Here is a 17,433-nt window from a genome sequence, read left to right as displayed (position 1 = left end):
CATGATGAAAAGAAATTAACTGCAGATGGATGGCATTTTATAAGCGACTGCCATCCAAAACATGTAAAAAAGAAAAGTCTCAAGAGAGATGAAGAATCTCCTCCTGGCTCAAAGATCTTATTTCAAATCTGGAAGGATCGCGACAGGGCATCCTAAGTTCTCCATAAGGGAGATCTCTTCGACCCAAGCCCAATCACTGCTGCAGAAATGTACTGATTCCCTTGTGGGGCGGCGGGGGGTGGGGGTGGGGGTTTCACCACTTCGTACCTATGAACACTAGCTGCTTTTCTGGGATCCTCAAATTCCTTATTTCCCCACCTCCATCTTCACTGCCAACAGTTTTTCTGACTCCAGTGTGCCCTCAAAAATCCCTAATTATTTCTAGCCCTGGCTGTTCTCCTCTTCCCTGCTGAAATTCAGACGGGTGATGGCTAGGGTCAAGGGCAGGGAAAGAACAGTCAGGGTTGAGGTCAGCAGATGCAGGTGAGCTGAGCCCAAGGGGACAGGCGGAGGGGAGGGCCAGTTAGTAATTTAAGAAGTCGATCCCAACCTTGACGCTCTTGGAGGTGGCTACATCCACGGCCGTGGCCTTGATCTCAGTGTCCCCGAACTGCATGAGCGTCTGGATCTCCCTGCGGGTGGGCACGGCAGTGCCGCTGGCCCCCGTGAGATCGAGGCGCAGCGTGCCGCACTTCTTCACCCCGGGGTCGGTGATGAAGCTCACGTTGTCGAGCTCAGAGCTATAGATGTTGATGACAATGACCAGCTGGGAGGGCTTGGCCGGGGTGTAGCTGCGCTTGACCAGCTCGCCCAGGGCCACGGACTGGTCAGCGGAGATGAACTTGTCGAAGACGTCAGTGCACCAGCGAGTGCCGTCCTTCACCAGCAGCTTCTCGGGCGGGTGCTTGCCCTCCACGTAGCGGTTCAGCACCCCAACCCCGTAGGTGAGCGGGGACCGGCGCACCTTGATGACAGTGGGGTCCAGGCCGAAGAGGACGGCGCCCTTGAGGATGGTGAGGCCCACGTCCTGGGGGATGATGATACGGCACTGGTCGCCGAAGGCAGCCTGCACCGCCTGCTGCAGGAGGGGCGCCTCGGCGAAGCCGCCCACCAGGAAGAGGAACTTGACCGTGGACACTTCCGGCTTCTGAAACAGGTCCCCTGAAAGGGAAGAGTAATGGACAGAGACCTGTCACCAAAAGCCAGGGGGGGATTGGGCGGCCTGAGAATGGACAAAGCCGCTTGGGCCAGCTGGAGGACAGGCTTAGTCTGACCTTGTTGAACGGAATGTTTTTGTAGAGCCAATCTTTTAAAGAAAGGAGGGGTTTGTACATCAATATGTTCAGGAATAAAAACCAAAGCTACTGCTAAGTAGAAACCTATTTTAACAGCTAGACAGTGATAAGTTTACGTAGTTCTTTGTTACACATAAATGAATACCCCTTGCCCTCTCCAAACCTGCGGTTCTGTTAAGCCAGGCTGTTATCAATATTATTCTTTGGTTTTCATAAAATTCCCATCCCACCCCTAGGAGTTCTGACTGTGTAGGTGCAGGGTGCGAAGTGTGTGGAGGGCCTGGACACTGAAAGAGGCCCCTGGTGAGCCTACTGTGTGTCCCTGGGCGAGGGCCCCTGAGGGAGCAGGTTAAGTGCACGGCCAGATTCCGTTTGCTCTCTTGTGGGAGACCTTTCTTTGGTTTACACAACAGTTCCTCCTCCCTAGCAGAGGTTGTGATTTCTAATTTGTTATGATACAGCAAAGACCGTCCATTCCCTAAGGCCTGTCACTCGATGATAATATTGCTTTAGATCTCCCGCCTCTCTGACTTTTGAAGCCAAATGGAAGCCCAAGTGAGAACAGGCTCTGGGCTGCTTTGCAGTACCTGAGGTGAGGGATCCACAGCCAGTGCCCAGCAATCGCCCTCATGCATGCCCAGGCCCTGCCCACTCCTGCCGGGGCCCTGGCCTGCGGCTCCAAGACCCAGACCCCCTGCCATCCTGACTTCACATACACTGGTTGGTGACATTGGAAACATCAGTCCCCATCCTTGGCCACTGAGTGGCCGAGCCCTGGCTGATCACTTACGGAGATGCTCAATGATGCTATCGATGGTCGGCTTAAAAAGGGCATTCATGGCATCTGGACTCATCCTCAGCATCCCCTGCGAGGACCACTTCACAAAGTCCACACTGTGGAGGCACGGCAGAGAGAGAACGAGCGGTGAGTGTATAAAGGATACCCGGGCTAACCTGCATAGTCACGGGCCCTGGTAGAATGGTTGTCACATCCGAGGGGGCTGAAGGGGGCTTGAAAGTCCAAAGAACCCTTAGAAATACACTAAACCACCAGGACCTAGACTCTTAGAAACTTCAAAGCTAAGGCATAACCTCTTTTGTTTCTCTTTGCTTTTGCCTGTGGCCAACATTCCCCCGAGACAGTGGAAGCCAAAGTCTAGTGCAGAAGGCAGGGTGATAAATAATTCAACAAATATTTACCGAGCACCTACTACCTATGCATCAGGTTCTGTTGTAGACACTGGGGATAAAGCAGGGCCCCAAACAGACAAACTTCCCTGATTTCATACAGCTTATCTTTTTAGCGTGTAATCATAGCTGACACAGAGGTAGTATTTTCCAGGTCTCAGGCATTCTGCTAAGCATATATGAATACATTTCATCCTCACAACAACCCTTTGAGGTAAGTGGAATTATCATGCCCATTTTCCAGGTGAAAAAACCAAGGAACAAAAAAGTTGAGTCACTTGCCCAAGGTCACACAGCAAGTGTGTCGGATTGGAACTCAGAGTCCACACCACCTTCCTCCTCCCCGTGAACACATTCTACCCCCCAGACTGTCCCGAGCCAAACATGAGCCCAGCTCACTTGCTCTTCCTCAAGGCGTGCTCCACGCTGTGCCCACGGAACTTCTTGTAGTAGTCAATGAAGGAGAAGGGCAGGGTGATATTCAGAGGGTTAGTTCGGTCCGGGGCAGCTGCCCTTTTGCGAGACTCAAATGCAATCATTAAGTCAACCCAGGCCGCAGGACGCTTGATTTTGAATTGCTCGATAAAATCCTCTCCGAATATTTTACACAAAAGCTTTTCAAATTCATAATCTACTCCTAAAGATCCGTAGGGTCCACCTGAGTCAAGGACACAAAGGGTGACCACTGTTAAAGACGGCCAGAAATGGAAGCCGGCGTCTGAGAAGCAGCTGCCCTGGGTTCCGGGCTCTGCTCAACGACAGCAGCACAGCCTTGGACCCACTTAGCCAGCAGACCGCAGCTATGCGTTTTTACTTACACTTTAAAACCCTTAGGTTCTTCTCATTCCACGTGGAGAAACTTTCCTACAGAAATCACTCGTCAACAATCTGTTTAAAATCAATTACATTTTAAATAAAATCAATACATTTAACTAACTAGGGGCATCATGGTCTTCCCACCCAAGAAATCCAAGGACAGTGTCTGGAAAACCAGCAGACCTCACTCAGTCCCTGTGATCTACTAATTACTCATCCCCACCCCACCAAGAAGAAGAGAATGTTCTTTGGTTTGATGATCTTGAATCAAGACCAGGCATCGTGGGACCTCCCTAGAAAGCTTAACCAAATCACAGGTGACGATCGTGGCCAGGACCTGAAACAGGCTCACTTTATGCCCAAACCCAAGTTATGGTGGTTTGTGTTTTAAAGGCCATTTAACTGCAATTTTTTTTTTTTTTTTTTTTGCAGTACACGGGCCTCTCACTGTTGTGGCCTCTCCCGCCGCACGCACAGGCTCAGCGGCCATGGCTCACGGGCCCAGCCGCTCCGCGGCATGTGGGATCCTCCCGGACCGGGGCACGAACCCGTGTCCCCTGCCTCGGCAGGCGGACTCTCAACCACCGCACCACCAGGGAAGCCCCATTTAACTGCATTTTGCTCTCTGGTCTCATGCATCCGTATCCTCTACTGCCTGTAATTCCACATGCTGATGGCACTGAAAGAATGAGATACTGAGAGAAATCTGAAATGGGTAAAACAGCTCAGGTATGAGAAAATTAGCCATTTTTCTCATTTTCTCAGGCTTACCTGTTGCTTTGTACAGTTCTTTAAGGTGTCCCTCCGGTAACCGTATCTGGTGGACTGTCAGATCTACGGTGCCACCGCCACTGTCCACTACCACATACTTGTCACCTGGTACAAAAACAGCCAACCTTTATACAGACCACTTGTCCATCACGTCCTGGAACAAGCTGGCAGGATGACTTGGTGCACCCAGCTAAGCACCATCAACACTCATTAGTACAATAGTTTTGCTAATTAGCCACACAGTGAGTTATTCATGACTAAAGAGATGAGATAGTGTCTGCCCAGAAGTGCCGGTTAGCATGGATGATGAACCCAGATGAGTGAACCTTTAGGACTAAAGCATTCAGGTCATGCGCTGCTGCATACCTGACACGTGTGGACCACTTCCTGCCAAGTTAATAGCACCATCAAATGACCTGCTGTTTAGCACAAGACTCACTCTGGAACTGGTGAGTTCCAATTCCTACTTTTCTTCTGAAGAACCTATATGGTTTTAGAACATGCAAAATTACAGCTCCAAAAAGAGCTGTCCCTGGGTGAGTGGTCTGTAAAACCAACTGATCTGGAACATTTTCCAAAAGTACAAAAGGAACAAATAGAAATGCATTTTTGCCAGCAGCCCCCGCCCCGCCACCCCCCCCCCCCCCCACACACACACACAATCCAGCAGAGGCAAAGGACGTTTAAGGATGCTACCTTCCTCCAGCTCGGACCAGATTTCTCCTATGACATTCTCCACCAAAAAGGTTCGACTCTGCCGATTACGTCGTGTGTGTTCCTTAGCTAGTGGCCAACAGAAAGAAAATAACGACGGGTAAGAAAACATGAAAAAGCTGGCAGTCAGTGGAGGTAAAAGAGCCTGGGAGGTTTAGGAACAGAACATTTGGCGATACTTGATCAAAACGATTACATAAATGCAACACAGGGAATGACAGAGTCAGCTCTTCCAGAGCAAGGAGCTATTTCCACCAGCCTTCATCTATTCATCTGCCTGGCAGCTCTGGCCAATGCCCTGCTGAAAAGCTCACCCTGATGAGATTCCCTTCCTCCAGGGACACTTTCAGGGGAATGCGCATAAAATAGGCCAATTTCCTGGCTTTGCTGCCCCAGTGAGGAGGCTGTCTGCCAAGCAGCCTTCAGTGCGCTTGGTTAAATAATTTCACATCAAGCAGCTTTGTCTGATACAAGGAATGCGGGGTATGTTTTCCTAATCTGGATCCTGGATAAACGGCCAGGAGCCCTTTCCAGACCCCGTTGAAGTCGACATGCTCTTCAGCCACAAGGTGGCGCTTCAGCCGCAAGGTGGCACGGCTGAACCTAGAAAAGTCGGCGCTGCCTTCTTCCTGCACACCGCGGAACAACCTGGGGGTGGCTCGGGGTACTCAGTGGCTGTGACTCGCATGGGTATTTCTTGCTCCGCAGGCCTCCTGATAGCCCCGTGAGGCGGACAGGCACAAATCATATCGCCCTGTGTTCAGACGAGGAAACCAGGTCAGGGAGGTCAAGGGACTTGCAGTTCCCACGACTCTGTCTTGCAGCCTGAAATTAACCCTCAGGCCACGGACCCTCTCTGCCTTTGAGATTTAACAATTCAGAGTGAAGTCTGAAAGAGCAGAATATGAATGTTAGAGGTGAGAAAGGTGCTGGGAGAGGGAGCCTGGGAAGCAGCAGCGCACAGGCACGATGGGAATCTGGGCAAATCACTTAACGTCTCTCACAGGCAGAGCAGGGACCAGCCGTCTGATTTATCCTCAGCACCCACTGTGACACCAGGCACACAGCAAGTGATAAGGAAGGCAAAGCACCAAGTGTGAGACTGGGAACCCAACAAATGATCACTACAATGAACAGTTTAGAGCAATCCTGGCTTTACAGACGAAGGCTCTGTCCACCACTCTGCTGTCCCATCCCACAAGTGTCCTCCCGACCAATTTTTTTAGTCTCTAAGCCCTACAAATCCATCTGTTGCTGGTTATCCAATAAAGAACCCTTGACCCTCCAGCCTCCTTCAGCAAGGAGCACAGTGTTTGCAAAACATCTTCTCTGGGGATTAGAATGGCAAACATCGGGCCAGCCTTAAGTTCCTCAGGTTCTGGTTTACAGCAGAGAGGCCGCCACCCCCCCACACCCCCCACCACCCCCACCCCCCCCCCACCCCCCCGATTAAAGAGTTCCCGCGGGCCTGGGAGGGATCTCCAAACTCAGGGCTTCTCTGCTGTTCCCAACACCGGCTCCAGATGAACTTATATTGCACACCTTGTAGTGGGCACTGGTTTTCTAAAACAATCTAGATGACTAAGGAAATGGCATTCATAATAAACGGCCTAGTGAGGCTAATAAAACATGTTCTAAGCTTCAAAAAATTATCTCATTTTTCGGGCAAATTAAGCCCAAGATTGAGAAAAATGTAGCCTTTTCTAATCTCGTTAAGTCTTTTTGGAGTAAAATAATACCGACAGCAAACCCTGCAGTGCTGGAGGCAGAGTGCCAGCTCTGGTCTCCTCAGTGCTGACCACTGGGAGTCCATCAGGGAGGAGCATCGGAGGGCAGAAAACAGCCAGGGGGTCTCAGGGTATTAATGCCACCCTGGGTATCCCGGATTAAGTGCTCTGCCGGGCCTCGGCACATAGCAAGCACCCCGTCCTTCTGGGAGACAGGTTCCCACCGTAAAGCAACGCTGACATAGAACCCCTGTCTCACTGCCCCTCTGAGGGATGGTGGCCAACAATTTGAGGATTTCAAAAACCAAAGACAGCCCTCTGAGCACAGGAAACAACAGTAAATCCCACAAGGCACAGGACACAGACACAGCAGTGTGAAGGTAGGTAGGATATGGTAAAGAAAGGGAACCAAAAACTGCGCTCTTGGGGAAGGCAAGCGTTCAAAACAATCCCCCCCTCAAATGTGAACGTTATACTTAAGAAGCGTCAATGCCGTGTTGAATTAGCTAATTCTGACATGAGCTGCTGTTTGTGAACAATTGCGAAAGAACCAGCATATGAAATATAGAGCCCAGTCAGTCACTCCTCTTTTTTCCAGTTACAACAATGAAGAAGGAAATGTAAATAACGAGATCATCCTGAGTATTTGAAACAGGAATGCACTGGATTTAGTTAGCGGTGAGGCCAGCCTTGGCACGATGGGGAGGCCAAGCATTGTGAGAAAAAGGCAAATCAAGCCCTCACACTGAGGGGAAGCCCGTGTCCATTCATTCTGGGTGAATCAGGTCCAGGGTGTGAACACGCGGCCCAGCAGGCTGAGGCAGCAGCCTGGGGACAAGCGAACTTCCTGCCACTGTCTCGGGGCTGAGGCTCACAGACGCCTCCACCCTGGGTTCAAAATGAAGAGCAGCGGCTGCCGGGGCAGAGTCACCCTGTGAAGAGGAAGAGAGGCCTGCCTGGGCAGGAATGTGTGCCTGCGAAGCGTGAGCCTGGGCCCCAGCACCCTGGGCAGCGCAGAGACAGGCGTTAGGAAGAGGACCAAGAGAAGCTTGGGACCAACTGGTGACCGTCCTCACTGATGGCATCCCTCTCCTCCTGGGCCTGGGCCTTGCAGGGCAGGATGGAGACGGGCTTGGGCGATGGGGGGTTTTCTGTCCTCGGAGCCCTCACCCGGGCACAGAGCTCAGAGCCGGGGCGCACAGCGCCACCTCCCCAGCTCCCATCAGCTTCCATGCTCACTCACGTGGCTGTGAGTGATCCAGGGTGTCTGCAGACTCCGTGGTCCTGGACAGACCGACGGAACCCTGCATTCCAGGGAAAACAGTCCTGAGGCACAAGATTGTGAGCAACTTGCATACAGTAAACATTAGAGAGAAGAAGGCCCTTAAAATGCCCATCCCGGGTCTCCATGGGCGATGCTCCTTCCCACAGCTAAACGAGCATCAGCCCCTCAGGACACGCCCGCCCTTTCCATCTCTAGCTTCAACTCTCGCCAGGTTTATAGTTAAGACACATAATGAGCTCATCACACACGAAGCGCCCCAATGAGTGAGTCAGCAATAAATCAACAATCTTAACGGAGGAATTAATAACAAGCAAGTGGGATTAGATTAAGAATCAGTTAATAGAGAGGAGAGAGTAAACGCCCAGTAAAATGCAAGGCCGAGAGCCGCTCTCAGGCCACCCTTGGGTTCTTGGAGAGAAGTGCCCTCCCCTAAGGCAGCTGGGTGGGTGACGAACTAGGGTAACCACTGCTGAGTTTATGGGGGTCCTTGGAGGGGCCAGGTAGGGGGCTGAGCACAGAGGTACTTAAGGGCCAACCTCCTTCAGAAGCATCTTGATTTCTCACGACTGCACTGAGTGCCTTTAAAACTCCAAGGCACAGAAACATGCAGGGGGCTGGAGGGAAGACAGCAGGGAGGGGGAGAGAGAGAGCAGGAGGTACCCTGTGCAAACCCAGCTCCTACTGTGTCACTGGCGCTGTACCCATTGACCGCGGCCTTGCTGCTCAGCTCGATCATCTGGTGCAACCGCAGCTTCCGGCAGTAGATGGAGGCCGCCTCGGGCTCCAAGGCAATGATGAGCTGCTCTGAGTTCTCGGGGGAAGCCAGGCCTGCCTGGAAGACAGAAGGCAAGGCTGGGACCCAGGCTCCCTGGCCAGGACCCCTCCAAGGACACCCACGCCTTGGGCTGACACCCCGCAAGGAAGCGACACTCACAAGCTGCTTGTTTGGGAAATTCCCTCCACAGGCCTTTCCAGAGCCTAAAATCGGGGGTGATCGGGTGCTGGTCCCCAAGCCAGGTACCCAAACGTCACAGAGTGGGGAACGAAAATGTACAAGCGCCCTTGGGAAATTCCAGGCTCTGTGAGCCTCAGGGCCTCCTGCATTTGGGGCCTGCTTGGCCCAGAACTGAGAAGCACAAAGGGGCAAAGGACCGAAAACTTTGAAAACCCCCACAGGATGGAAGGCCGATGGTCTGTTTCCGGTTCCAGGACTAAATGGTCTGACCGGATCGTAGCAAACCCTGATCTTTGGTGGCCTAGGAAACAGAAAGGCCATCACTGGGCCTCAGCTATGCAAGCGTCTGATTCTGTCGTGTGGGAATCTGACCTGTTATCTCCAGAGCACCAGGAAGGTTCCAGGAGAAAGCCCCCTGTGGAATCCCACAGAGTCCCCATTTCCTAGAGCGCAGGGGGAAAGGCCACTGACAGTTATCTTATTCAAAGCCTCTACCCCTTTCACAGCAGAAATGCTTCTGCCCCATGACACCTGGCTTGGTCCAGTCACAGCCCCTCCAGGCTTCACGAAGGGCAGCCAGGAGGCTCCGGGACCAGCATCTGAGGGTGCTCAGAGACACGGCCCGGGTTGGCCTCTCACGGCCTTGACCTGGAGCACGAGATCTAGCTTGCTTGTTGAAGCGCCCAAGCTCACGGCTTTCCGTGGTCGCCAGCACAATAGGAAATAAAAACTAGCTCCTTCGATCAGCACTGTGTTTGCTGACTTTGCTGCCGTTTCCGAGGAAACCCGGGATGCACCCTCACGTGGCACCCCTTTGGAGAAGGCTCCCAGGTGTCCCCAGGCCCCTGGGGGGTTAGTGGACTCATCTCGTCAACCAGGGACAAAGGTCTGCCTAATGTCACACACGTACAATGACCCGGTGGGGAAGAGCTGGCCTAGAGTCACGGGCGTGCGCGGAAGGAGCTTAGGAGGGTCAATTACTGGGCAAGGAGGGGAGGGGAGCTCAGGTTAGAAATTAGAAATGCCTTTCGTCCAAGCCCTTCACTCTATGAAGAAGGAAACCAAGGCTCGGAGAGGTAGGGCAACCAACTGTCCCGGTTTCCTGGGGCATAGGCCTTTCAGTGCTAAAACCGGGCCAGTCTTAGGCTCCAGGGTATCCCAGCGAAGTGGCAGAGCAGCCCAGGCCCAGGTCTTGAGCCTTGCAGACCAGCTCTTTAATTGGTTCTCAGCTCTCCTGCTCTTAGTAATTCCAGGTACTGGGGTAGGGCCCAGGCCTCTGTACTTTGACAAAACCCGCGGGCGCCCCTAATACTCCTGAACTGGTTTGAAGGTACGCTCTCTACTCATTTACTCCGCGACAGTACTGCCTAGACCTGCTGTCATTCATTGTCACTAATAACCACACCCCAAACGAACCAGTTAATTACGTCTTAATGAGATACCATCAGCCAGCAGGTGACTGAAAATCTCCACTCTGCCGAAACCATGAATGCCTCACAAGGGCAGAACCCGTCTGGACCGAACCGAAACCATGAATGCCTCACAAGGGCAGAACCCGTCTGGACCGAATTACAAAAACAGATGGAACCGCACACGCCTACGCCCTCCGCCAGGAACCCGCCTCCTTCCTGCCTTGTACCCTTGGCTAAGGCCGACCACATGGGCAGCATCTGTGCCCATCAGCAGGGTCCCCAGGTCAAAGAGGCCAGGTCTGCCCTTAGCTTACACGGGTCAATAGGTTAGTGACACAGATGCGCGACAAGATTTCCCCATCCAAGGGAATGAAGGTGCCCCTCCCCCAGCCTCACTTTCTCATAGTGTCTCCTCAGACACCCTCAGCACAAAGGCAGACAAAGGTTAAGATGCCTGATGAAATAGGACATGGGTTACACGTGTCAGGTGCCACCAGGAACAGTGAAACCTCTGAACCTTTATCCCCAGGATCCCAGAAGAGGAAATCCAAAGTGACACCAGGAAGAGCCCCGTCTATAGAACAGCGCTCGTGGACTGGTTCTTCTATCCTCATGGGTTTGTACGTAAAGCCAAGGCCCTCCTAGAACAGAAGCTCATAGGCCCAGCTCCCACAACATGGGCTGAGGGATAAGGAGACGCGTTACAAAGCAACAGTGGGCCCTGGATGTACAAGTTCAGGGTGGAGGATAAACTTGGAGGAGGTTAGGGCGGGCAGAGCAGAGTGGTGCCCGGGACTCGGTGTGGAGGAACGGCACGGGCTCTGCCCACTCAAAAGGCACATTCCTGTCATTGTGTCCCACTGGGATGTCAACCAGCCAGGCAGCTCCCATGTGGCTGGTAAGAGCAACAGGGGCCTGGGCCCAGCGGGAATGGGGACGGCAGGGGACAAAGGAGAGCAGAAAATAGACGCCCTTATTCCCCTCCATGCCTACCCAGAAATTCTGAGCAGGGTCTCTAACTTATATGTGAAATATCTATGTGGAAAATCACATCAAGAGGTCCAGAGGAGTGAAGAGCCTGGAGGAAAATGTTACATTTTACTCCAGGCTCTTCACTCAAGGGCATCCGAGGGTACCTGGTGTGTGACTGAGACCACCCCACACACACACACCGGATGCTCCCACATCCTGAAGATGTGAAAGACAATCAGGCTACCTGAATCTGCCCCAAACAGCGTGGGCTGCACCCCTCGGGGGGCCTTTCACCTGTCCCTCCCCAGCTGGGCTGGCCTCAGCTCCACAGCCAAAGCTTTGACCCATTTCCATGGGGAGTTCCCCACAGTACCCTGCTCAGGATGCAGACAGAAGCAAAGGTGAAGAGGACCCCAAACCAGAGGAGAGGGGAAAGGCAAGGTCAGTGGGGGCCCCGGCAGTGCCTGGGAGACCCAGGACAAAGTAACCACACTCCTTTGCTTAAGTCAGCCCCCCCGTCCACTCCCCAGTGAGAGTGAGGGGCCGTGTCCCTACCAGCAAACTCTCATGGACGTCACAGCGGAGAGGGGAGGGGGAGGCAAAGGGAGGCAGCTGCCTCTGCACAGATTCCCAGTCACCAGGAGGCTTCCCAGAGCTGCTGGTGGGCTCCAAGAGAAGGAGGAAATGCGAACGTCTCTGCCACACTCTCAGAAACCCAGATGTCTTTATCTCTGAGAGAAGGATCCAGTGCCCTGAAATGTAAGCTTTGTTTCCACATGAAAACACTTGCCGTCCTTCTCAGCAGAAGCCCTCTGGCCTGGCAGCTGGCAGGAGACCTGGGGGTCTTTTCCTGGGATCAGGCCAGGGTCAACCGGGGCAGGAGAGCTCTCTCTCCGCTTTCAATAATTCTGCCTCTGGAGCTGGTATCTCAAGGCCACTGTTCCGTTTCAACGTGAGCTCTCCCTCTGCTCGGCCCCCGGCCCAGCACTTGGCATATTCTGCCCCCGACTATAGATCCATGGGGACCTGTCTAGCCTCTCCTGCAAGATGGTACATCTTCTAAGGGCAGCAGTCAGGTCTTCTTGCCCCGGAGCACACAGTAGGTGCTCAGAGAGCAGCTGCCGCAGGAACGAATCACCCATCCCTCCAGCCAGCCTTTATTCTGCAATTTCCGGCCCTCCTCAGGAGAGCATTGCAAACACGACCTGAGGATTCTGCAATCAGAAAGCATCTGAACAAGGAGGTTGCTACCCCATTTGACTTCACGAATCTGGGCCAGCAAGAACTCCATCGTGGTAGTTTGTAGCGCTCTGCTTCCTGGTCACAAGCTCCACCTGAAAGGAGCGTGTGGGTGAGAAGACCGCACTCCAGGGAGGCCGAGGACGTGGGCAGTGACCACCTCGACCACCGCTCCTTGGCCCTGCAGTCAGCCAGGCAAATCCGCCAGGGGCTGTGTCCACGGCTGAGAAAAACGGCCGGACCAGCGGAGTACTCAGCTGGCCTGGTGTCAGACCGCAAAGAGCTGCAGCTGCGCGGCTTCTGAGTGTCATGGGCTTGGCTTTCTTTCCTGACGTGATTACTTTTCACTGCAGTTTGTTCAGAAAGGGAGGCAAATGCAAGCTGCAACTCCGTGTTAGAGGAGATCAGCGTACGTGGGGGAACATCACTGATTTAACAGGTTTCTGGAACCCACCAGAGTTACACATTTTAGGCAAAATGCCTCTAGAAATACACTGGACTACCTCCTATGCATGTGCTCAGGACGCAGTGGAACTATCTCCTCATTCTGGGTCTTTTCTGAGGGCCTCAGAAGAGGCATCAGCCGTTCTTTCTGCCACCATCTTTTCGCTGAATGTTTTTAAAGGGTCTAAAGCTGTCCCGAGGCTGTGGATTATAAAAGATGGAGACTTAACCCACTTTCTCAACAATCACTTGACATAAGAGGAGTTTTGGAAGTTTCACAGATGAAACTGTGCCCATGTCAAGTGCTGGGCAGCCCTCACTGGCAGTGACTCTCAGTCCTCCAAGTGCAGGCCCCAGGCCCACCCCCTGCAGGCCTGCTCCTCCACGGGAGATGCTGCCCAGAGATTCATCTCCTGGCTCTGGTCCAGGCCTCTTCCCCCTCCCCCAGGCCGGTGGAGGATGACCTTCAGTCTCCATGTGACCGTGCCATGAACTTGGGCTCGGGAGGCCTCCCATGAGCCCGGAAGGAGGGGCTCCACTTGCCACAGGCAAGCGGGGTGGACAGACGAGTTTCCCAGCTGCTCTGACGGAGAACCATCCCACCTCCTTCCTCATCCTTCCTGTTCATCTGTCAGAAGCCAGGCCGACAGGCAGCAGCACATCAGGTGGAAGGGCTGGTGGGCACTCTCAGATTTCAGAAGCTGGGCGGGCCAAGAACTGTGTTTTTTGCTCAGGTTCTGTATTTACCAGAGAAACAGAGCCAGTAGGATGTATGCATATGCAGAAAGAGCTTTATTATAAGGAATTGGCTTACGTGATTATGGAGACTGTCAAATCCCAAGACCTCAGCCGGCAAGCTGGACAGCCAGGAGGGCCGATGGTATAATTCCCTTGCCGGCAGGCTCAAGACGCAGGGGGAGGCGATATTTCATTTGGAGTCCAAAGGCAGGGGGAACACAATGCTCCAGTCTGAAGGCAGGCAGGCAGGCAGACAGGAGGAATTCCCTCTCATTTTATCTAGGAAGGTTCAGCCTTTTGTTCTAGTCAGGCCTTCCACTGATTGAATGAGACCCACCCACCTCAGGGAGGGCAATCTGCTCTATTTAATTGATCTAAATGTTCATCTCATCCTAAAACACACTCACAGCAACACTCAGAATGATGTCTGACCAAATATCTGGGTATCCCTAGGCCCAGTCAGGTTGACACATAAGCGTAACCATCACAGGTATGCATCTTTCTTACTCTGCATAATAGATGGGAGGTGAGGAGGGAGAGTTGGAGAGATGCTAATTTTGGAGAGTAGCAAGCTCTATTTCCATCTTGTCATGAAGACTCTCCCAGAAGACAGGCTGAAGAGGGTGCCCCTGATATGCCACCTGCCCCTTGGCAGAAGTACAAATGGCTTCAACGAACCACCTGGATGCAAGGGATTTGAGAGCAGGGCTCCTGTCCTACGACTCGAGCGCCCACCACAGTTCTGGCACAGGAGGCCCCTGGCACAGGCTGTTCAATGAATAAATGAACGAGTGAACAAAGAATGAATGAATGGTCCCTGCCATCTGAAAATCCATCCAGTGACTGTAAACTGAACACAAATATCAAATCAGAGCTACAAAGGGCCCAAAATTAAGCTGCACAGACACTGTCCTGGACAAACATTACCCGGCATGGAGGACATGCCGATCCACAGGGTGTCTCTGGGCCTCAGGAAGCAAATTCCCCCATCCCCTCCATCTATGCTGGCCACCTGGGCCCTGCCCAGGAGCTGCTGGCCCTCCTACTGCCTGAGGTGCCAAAGCCTAGAGGACACCACACCCCCCTCAGCCTGGTTTCCCCCTTGGCCTCCCCAGTGTAAGGGGCCTCTCCCCACACTGGCCCCACCCTCTCAGAGAGACAGTCCTTGAAGAGCCGGCCCAGGGCTCCATGAGCCCCGACAAATCTACATGTCACCGCACCTCTTTCTTTTTCAGGCTAAAACTAAGAACTGTCCCCTTTCCGGGTCACGTGTTTGTTGCTGAAGTCTTCCCATGGGCTGGAAAATGAAAGTCAGAACCATGATGCTTGAGCATCCTTCCTGGGAAAACTCAGGATCCCAGGCTGTGTCTTAGCAGACAGCCATGTCCCGGTGTCCCATCTTTGGGTCTCTGGACACTGCCTGAAGGCTGACACCAAGGAAAAGCTCCCTGATGCCCAGGGCTCCCATGGACAGTGAAACTGCATTTGTGTCTCTTCCTTTTTAAAGAAGTTGCCTCTTTCTGGAACTTCCACCTTCTCCCTTCATCCGTATAAAAACAAATCTATTTTTGGCACACACAAAGACTGAGCCAGATTCTCACGCTGAACAGAGGAAGGGGAGAGCAGAGGAGCCAGCCTGGGGCAGGGAAGGGAAGGAAGGGAATGGGAGAGCACGGGGGAGGGCGGGGGCGGAACACTGCCCTTCCTTGAACTCTACCTGCAGCCTGGAGTAAAGCCTCAAGCGTCCAGGACAATTCATGACGCCAAGGTGCCTGGGGCCATTTGACTGTGTGCAGAGATCAGCGTTGATCAGATGGGCGTTTTGAAAGGGAAGGTTTGTATTTATACATGTGGCCACAGACAACATCAAAGGTGTGTCTCCAGGGAACGGTGGCTCTCCTGAGAGATGTGGCAGGGGACAAGGGGACATCTACGACCTTTGTGATCTTCCCCAGCCCACTCAGGCTGGAGGCTCTGAAAACTGATTCTCAGCACAGACTTGACCCAGGCCCCAGGGTCGGCTTTCATTTATCAACCCCAGGGACTACGTACAACAGGGGCCAGCTCTGTCCCCGGGACGGGAACAGCAGGTCAGGACGGCCTCTGCCACTCTTGCCATGAAGTCAGACACTCATGGGAGCCCCGTCGTGGCACAGGTTGTCCGCAAACAACGTGAGGGCTGGAGGCCACGGGGGTTTTGGCACCAGGGGTGCCCCCTGCACCCACGAGGGATGGGCTGGCCATCGACACTGGGATGTTCTGGCTCCATGGCGCCATGTTGACTGGCTCGCTCCCTAACTGTACCACTGCCCTCACCCCGCTGTGGGCGTCCTCCACCAGGCAGGTCCAGCAGCCCCCTCCCCTGTCTGGGGCGCCCGTACATGCCGTGCTCCTGTGTCGCTCCTAAGATGAACTGTGCAGAGGACAACCGTACTCCCTTTATTTCCCAGCCGCATAGGTGCAGCTTTCCGCCTCCACCAGGCTGATGGGTCTGGTCCATGGCCATTGGCCTTGTCTTTATTTCTTCCTTGTTCAAATATTCTTGTTCCCCAAGCCTTTTCCTTGAGGGTCTCACTTCCATTTGCCCACAGAGAAATACCTCTGAACCTCAATTTGCAATCCTAGCCCCAAGGAACCTACAGGGGCAACAAGACCTGGAAATGAATAAAGTCAGAAGGAAAACTGAGCCCAGCCTCTCCCCTTGTCCGTCTGACCCCAGCTGCTCCCCGAGGAGGAAGCTGAGGAATGGGAAGGCTCCTGGCCCCCCACCTGTGGGAGACCCCTCGCTGCCTCCCCAAGGAGGCCTGTGAATGCTGGGGGACCCTGGAGTGGAGTGACAGCCACCGCCAGGTGTATCTTGGGCCCTGCCTGCCCCCAGCCCCGTACTTACCTGGTAGGCAGCTTGTCTCATGAACTGCTTGGCGGGCTGTTTCCAGATGGCAGGCACTGTGATAACCCATCTGACATCAGAGTTCTCGAACTCTGAACCTGTCTGATCGCTCAGCTCCTAAAGCCAAGGAAAATGCAGCAGGTCAGGTGGACAGAGCTGGTCCTCCTGTGGCTTTGCTGAAAATCCTGGCTTCCTGGCCGTGAACTCTCGGGGCATCTATTCCGCGGCCCCCCCGAACTTATCAGCGTCAGGAACAAGAGTCTGTTTTCCGAATATACAGCAAACAGGGAGCTCCCAGCTCCTTCCACTCCCTGGATGTGGCTGCAGGTGGGAGATGGGCAGATCTGAGGCCTCTGGCCACTTCCTAGTCATGTGACTTAGGGCAAGTGACAACCTCTCAGGCCTCAGCTTCCTTATCTGTACAGTAGGGATAATAGTAAGCTCATACAGTTATTGGGAGGATTGATAATTTCCCGAGAGCTTCACTTCCTGGCAGCTTGCTCCAGTGTCAACCTTGTTAAGCCCTTTCCATAGCTCAACCGCCATTAATCCACTTGAGAATCCTGTTAGGAAGAGATTAGCACTGCCCCTCTTCTACAGGTGGCAAACTAAGGCCTGGATACGTTCGGTATCTTTGTGATGATTGCCCAGCTAGAAAGTAGCAGAGCCAAAGTTTGGACCCAGACGCAGGTCTATCTTGACTTGAAAGGCCAAGGTCTTAACTAAATTGTTACTTTTGGTCTCGTATCTGATCAGTGCCTGGCCCACAGGAATGCTTGACGACTGGTAGCATTTGTCAGCAGAGTTGTGTCACTGTCACCCACCTTACTGCAGGCCCAGCACATTAGTGGAGTTTTCCTGGTAGGATGGTAAGGGTAGGAACAACATGACCTAAGCAAGAACCGTGCTGCCCTTGACTTTCAGTTAATGTAAAACCTATCTACAAAACAGAAACAGACTCACAGACATAGAGCTCAGACTTGTGGT

The 17,433-nt window shown here is 53.2% G+C and overlaps 1 protein-coding gene across 2 annotated transcripts in view; it reads right to left on the bottom strand.

Moving 5' to 3' along the window:
* Positions 1–523: 523 nt before the first annotated feature.
* The window catches only part of HSPA12A (heat shock protein family A (Hsp70) member 12A), a gene marked incomplete at both ends in the record, with an annotated part of 141,740 nt that continues 124,830 nt past the window's right edge, over positions 524–17,433 (bottom strand). For both annotated transcript variants that reach the window (XM_082854171.1, XM_082854172.1), the window contains 7 exons: positions 524–1,161; positions 2,086–2,189; positions 2,883–3,141; positions 4,071–4,175; positions 4,767–4,853; positions 8,457–8,628; positions 16,447–16,563. In XM_082854171.1, the coding sequence (XP_082710297.1) occupies positions 524–1,161; positions 2,086–2,189; positions 2,883–3,141; positions 4,071–4,175; positions 4,767–4,853; positions 8,457–8,628; positions 16,447–16,563 (1,482 nt within the window). The remainder of the gene's footprint in view (positions 1,162–2,085; positions 2,190–2,882; positions 3,142–4,070; positions 4,176–4,766; positions 4,854–8,456; positions 8,629–16,446; positions 16,564–17,433) is intronic.

This window comes from Leucopleurus acutus (assembly GCF_964270905.1).
Source record: "Leucopleurus acutus genome assembly, chromosome: 14".
Taxonomy (NCBI): Eukaryota; Metazoa; Chordata; class Mammalia; order Artiodactyla; family Delphinidae; genus Leucopleurus; species Leucopleurus acutus.
Note: the sequence above shows the minus strand (reverse complement) of the source record. Positions and strands in the feature narration are given on the sequence as shown.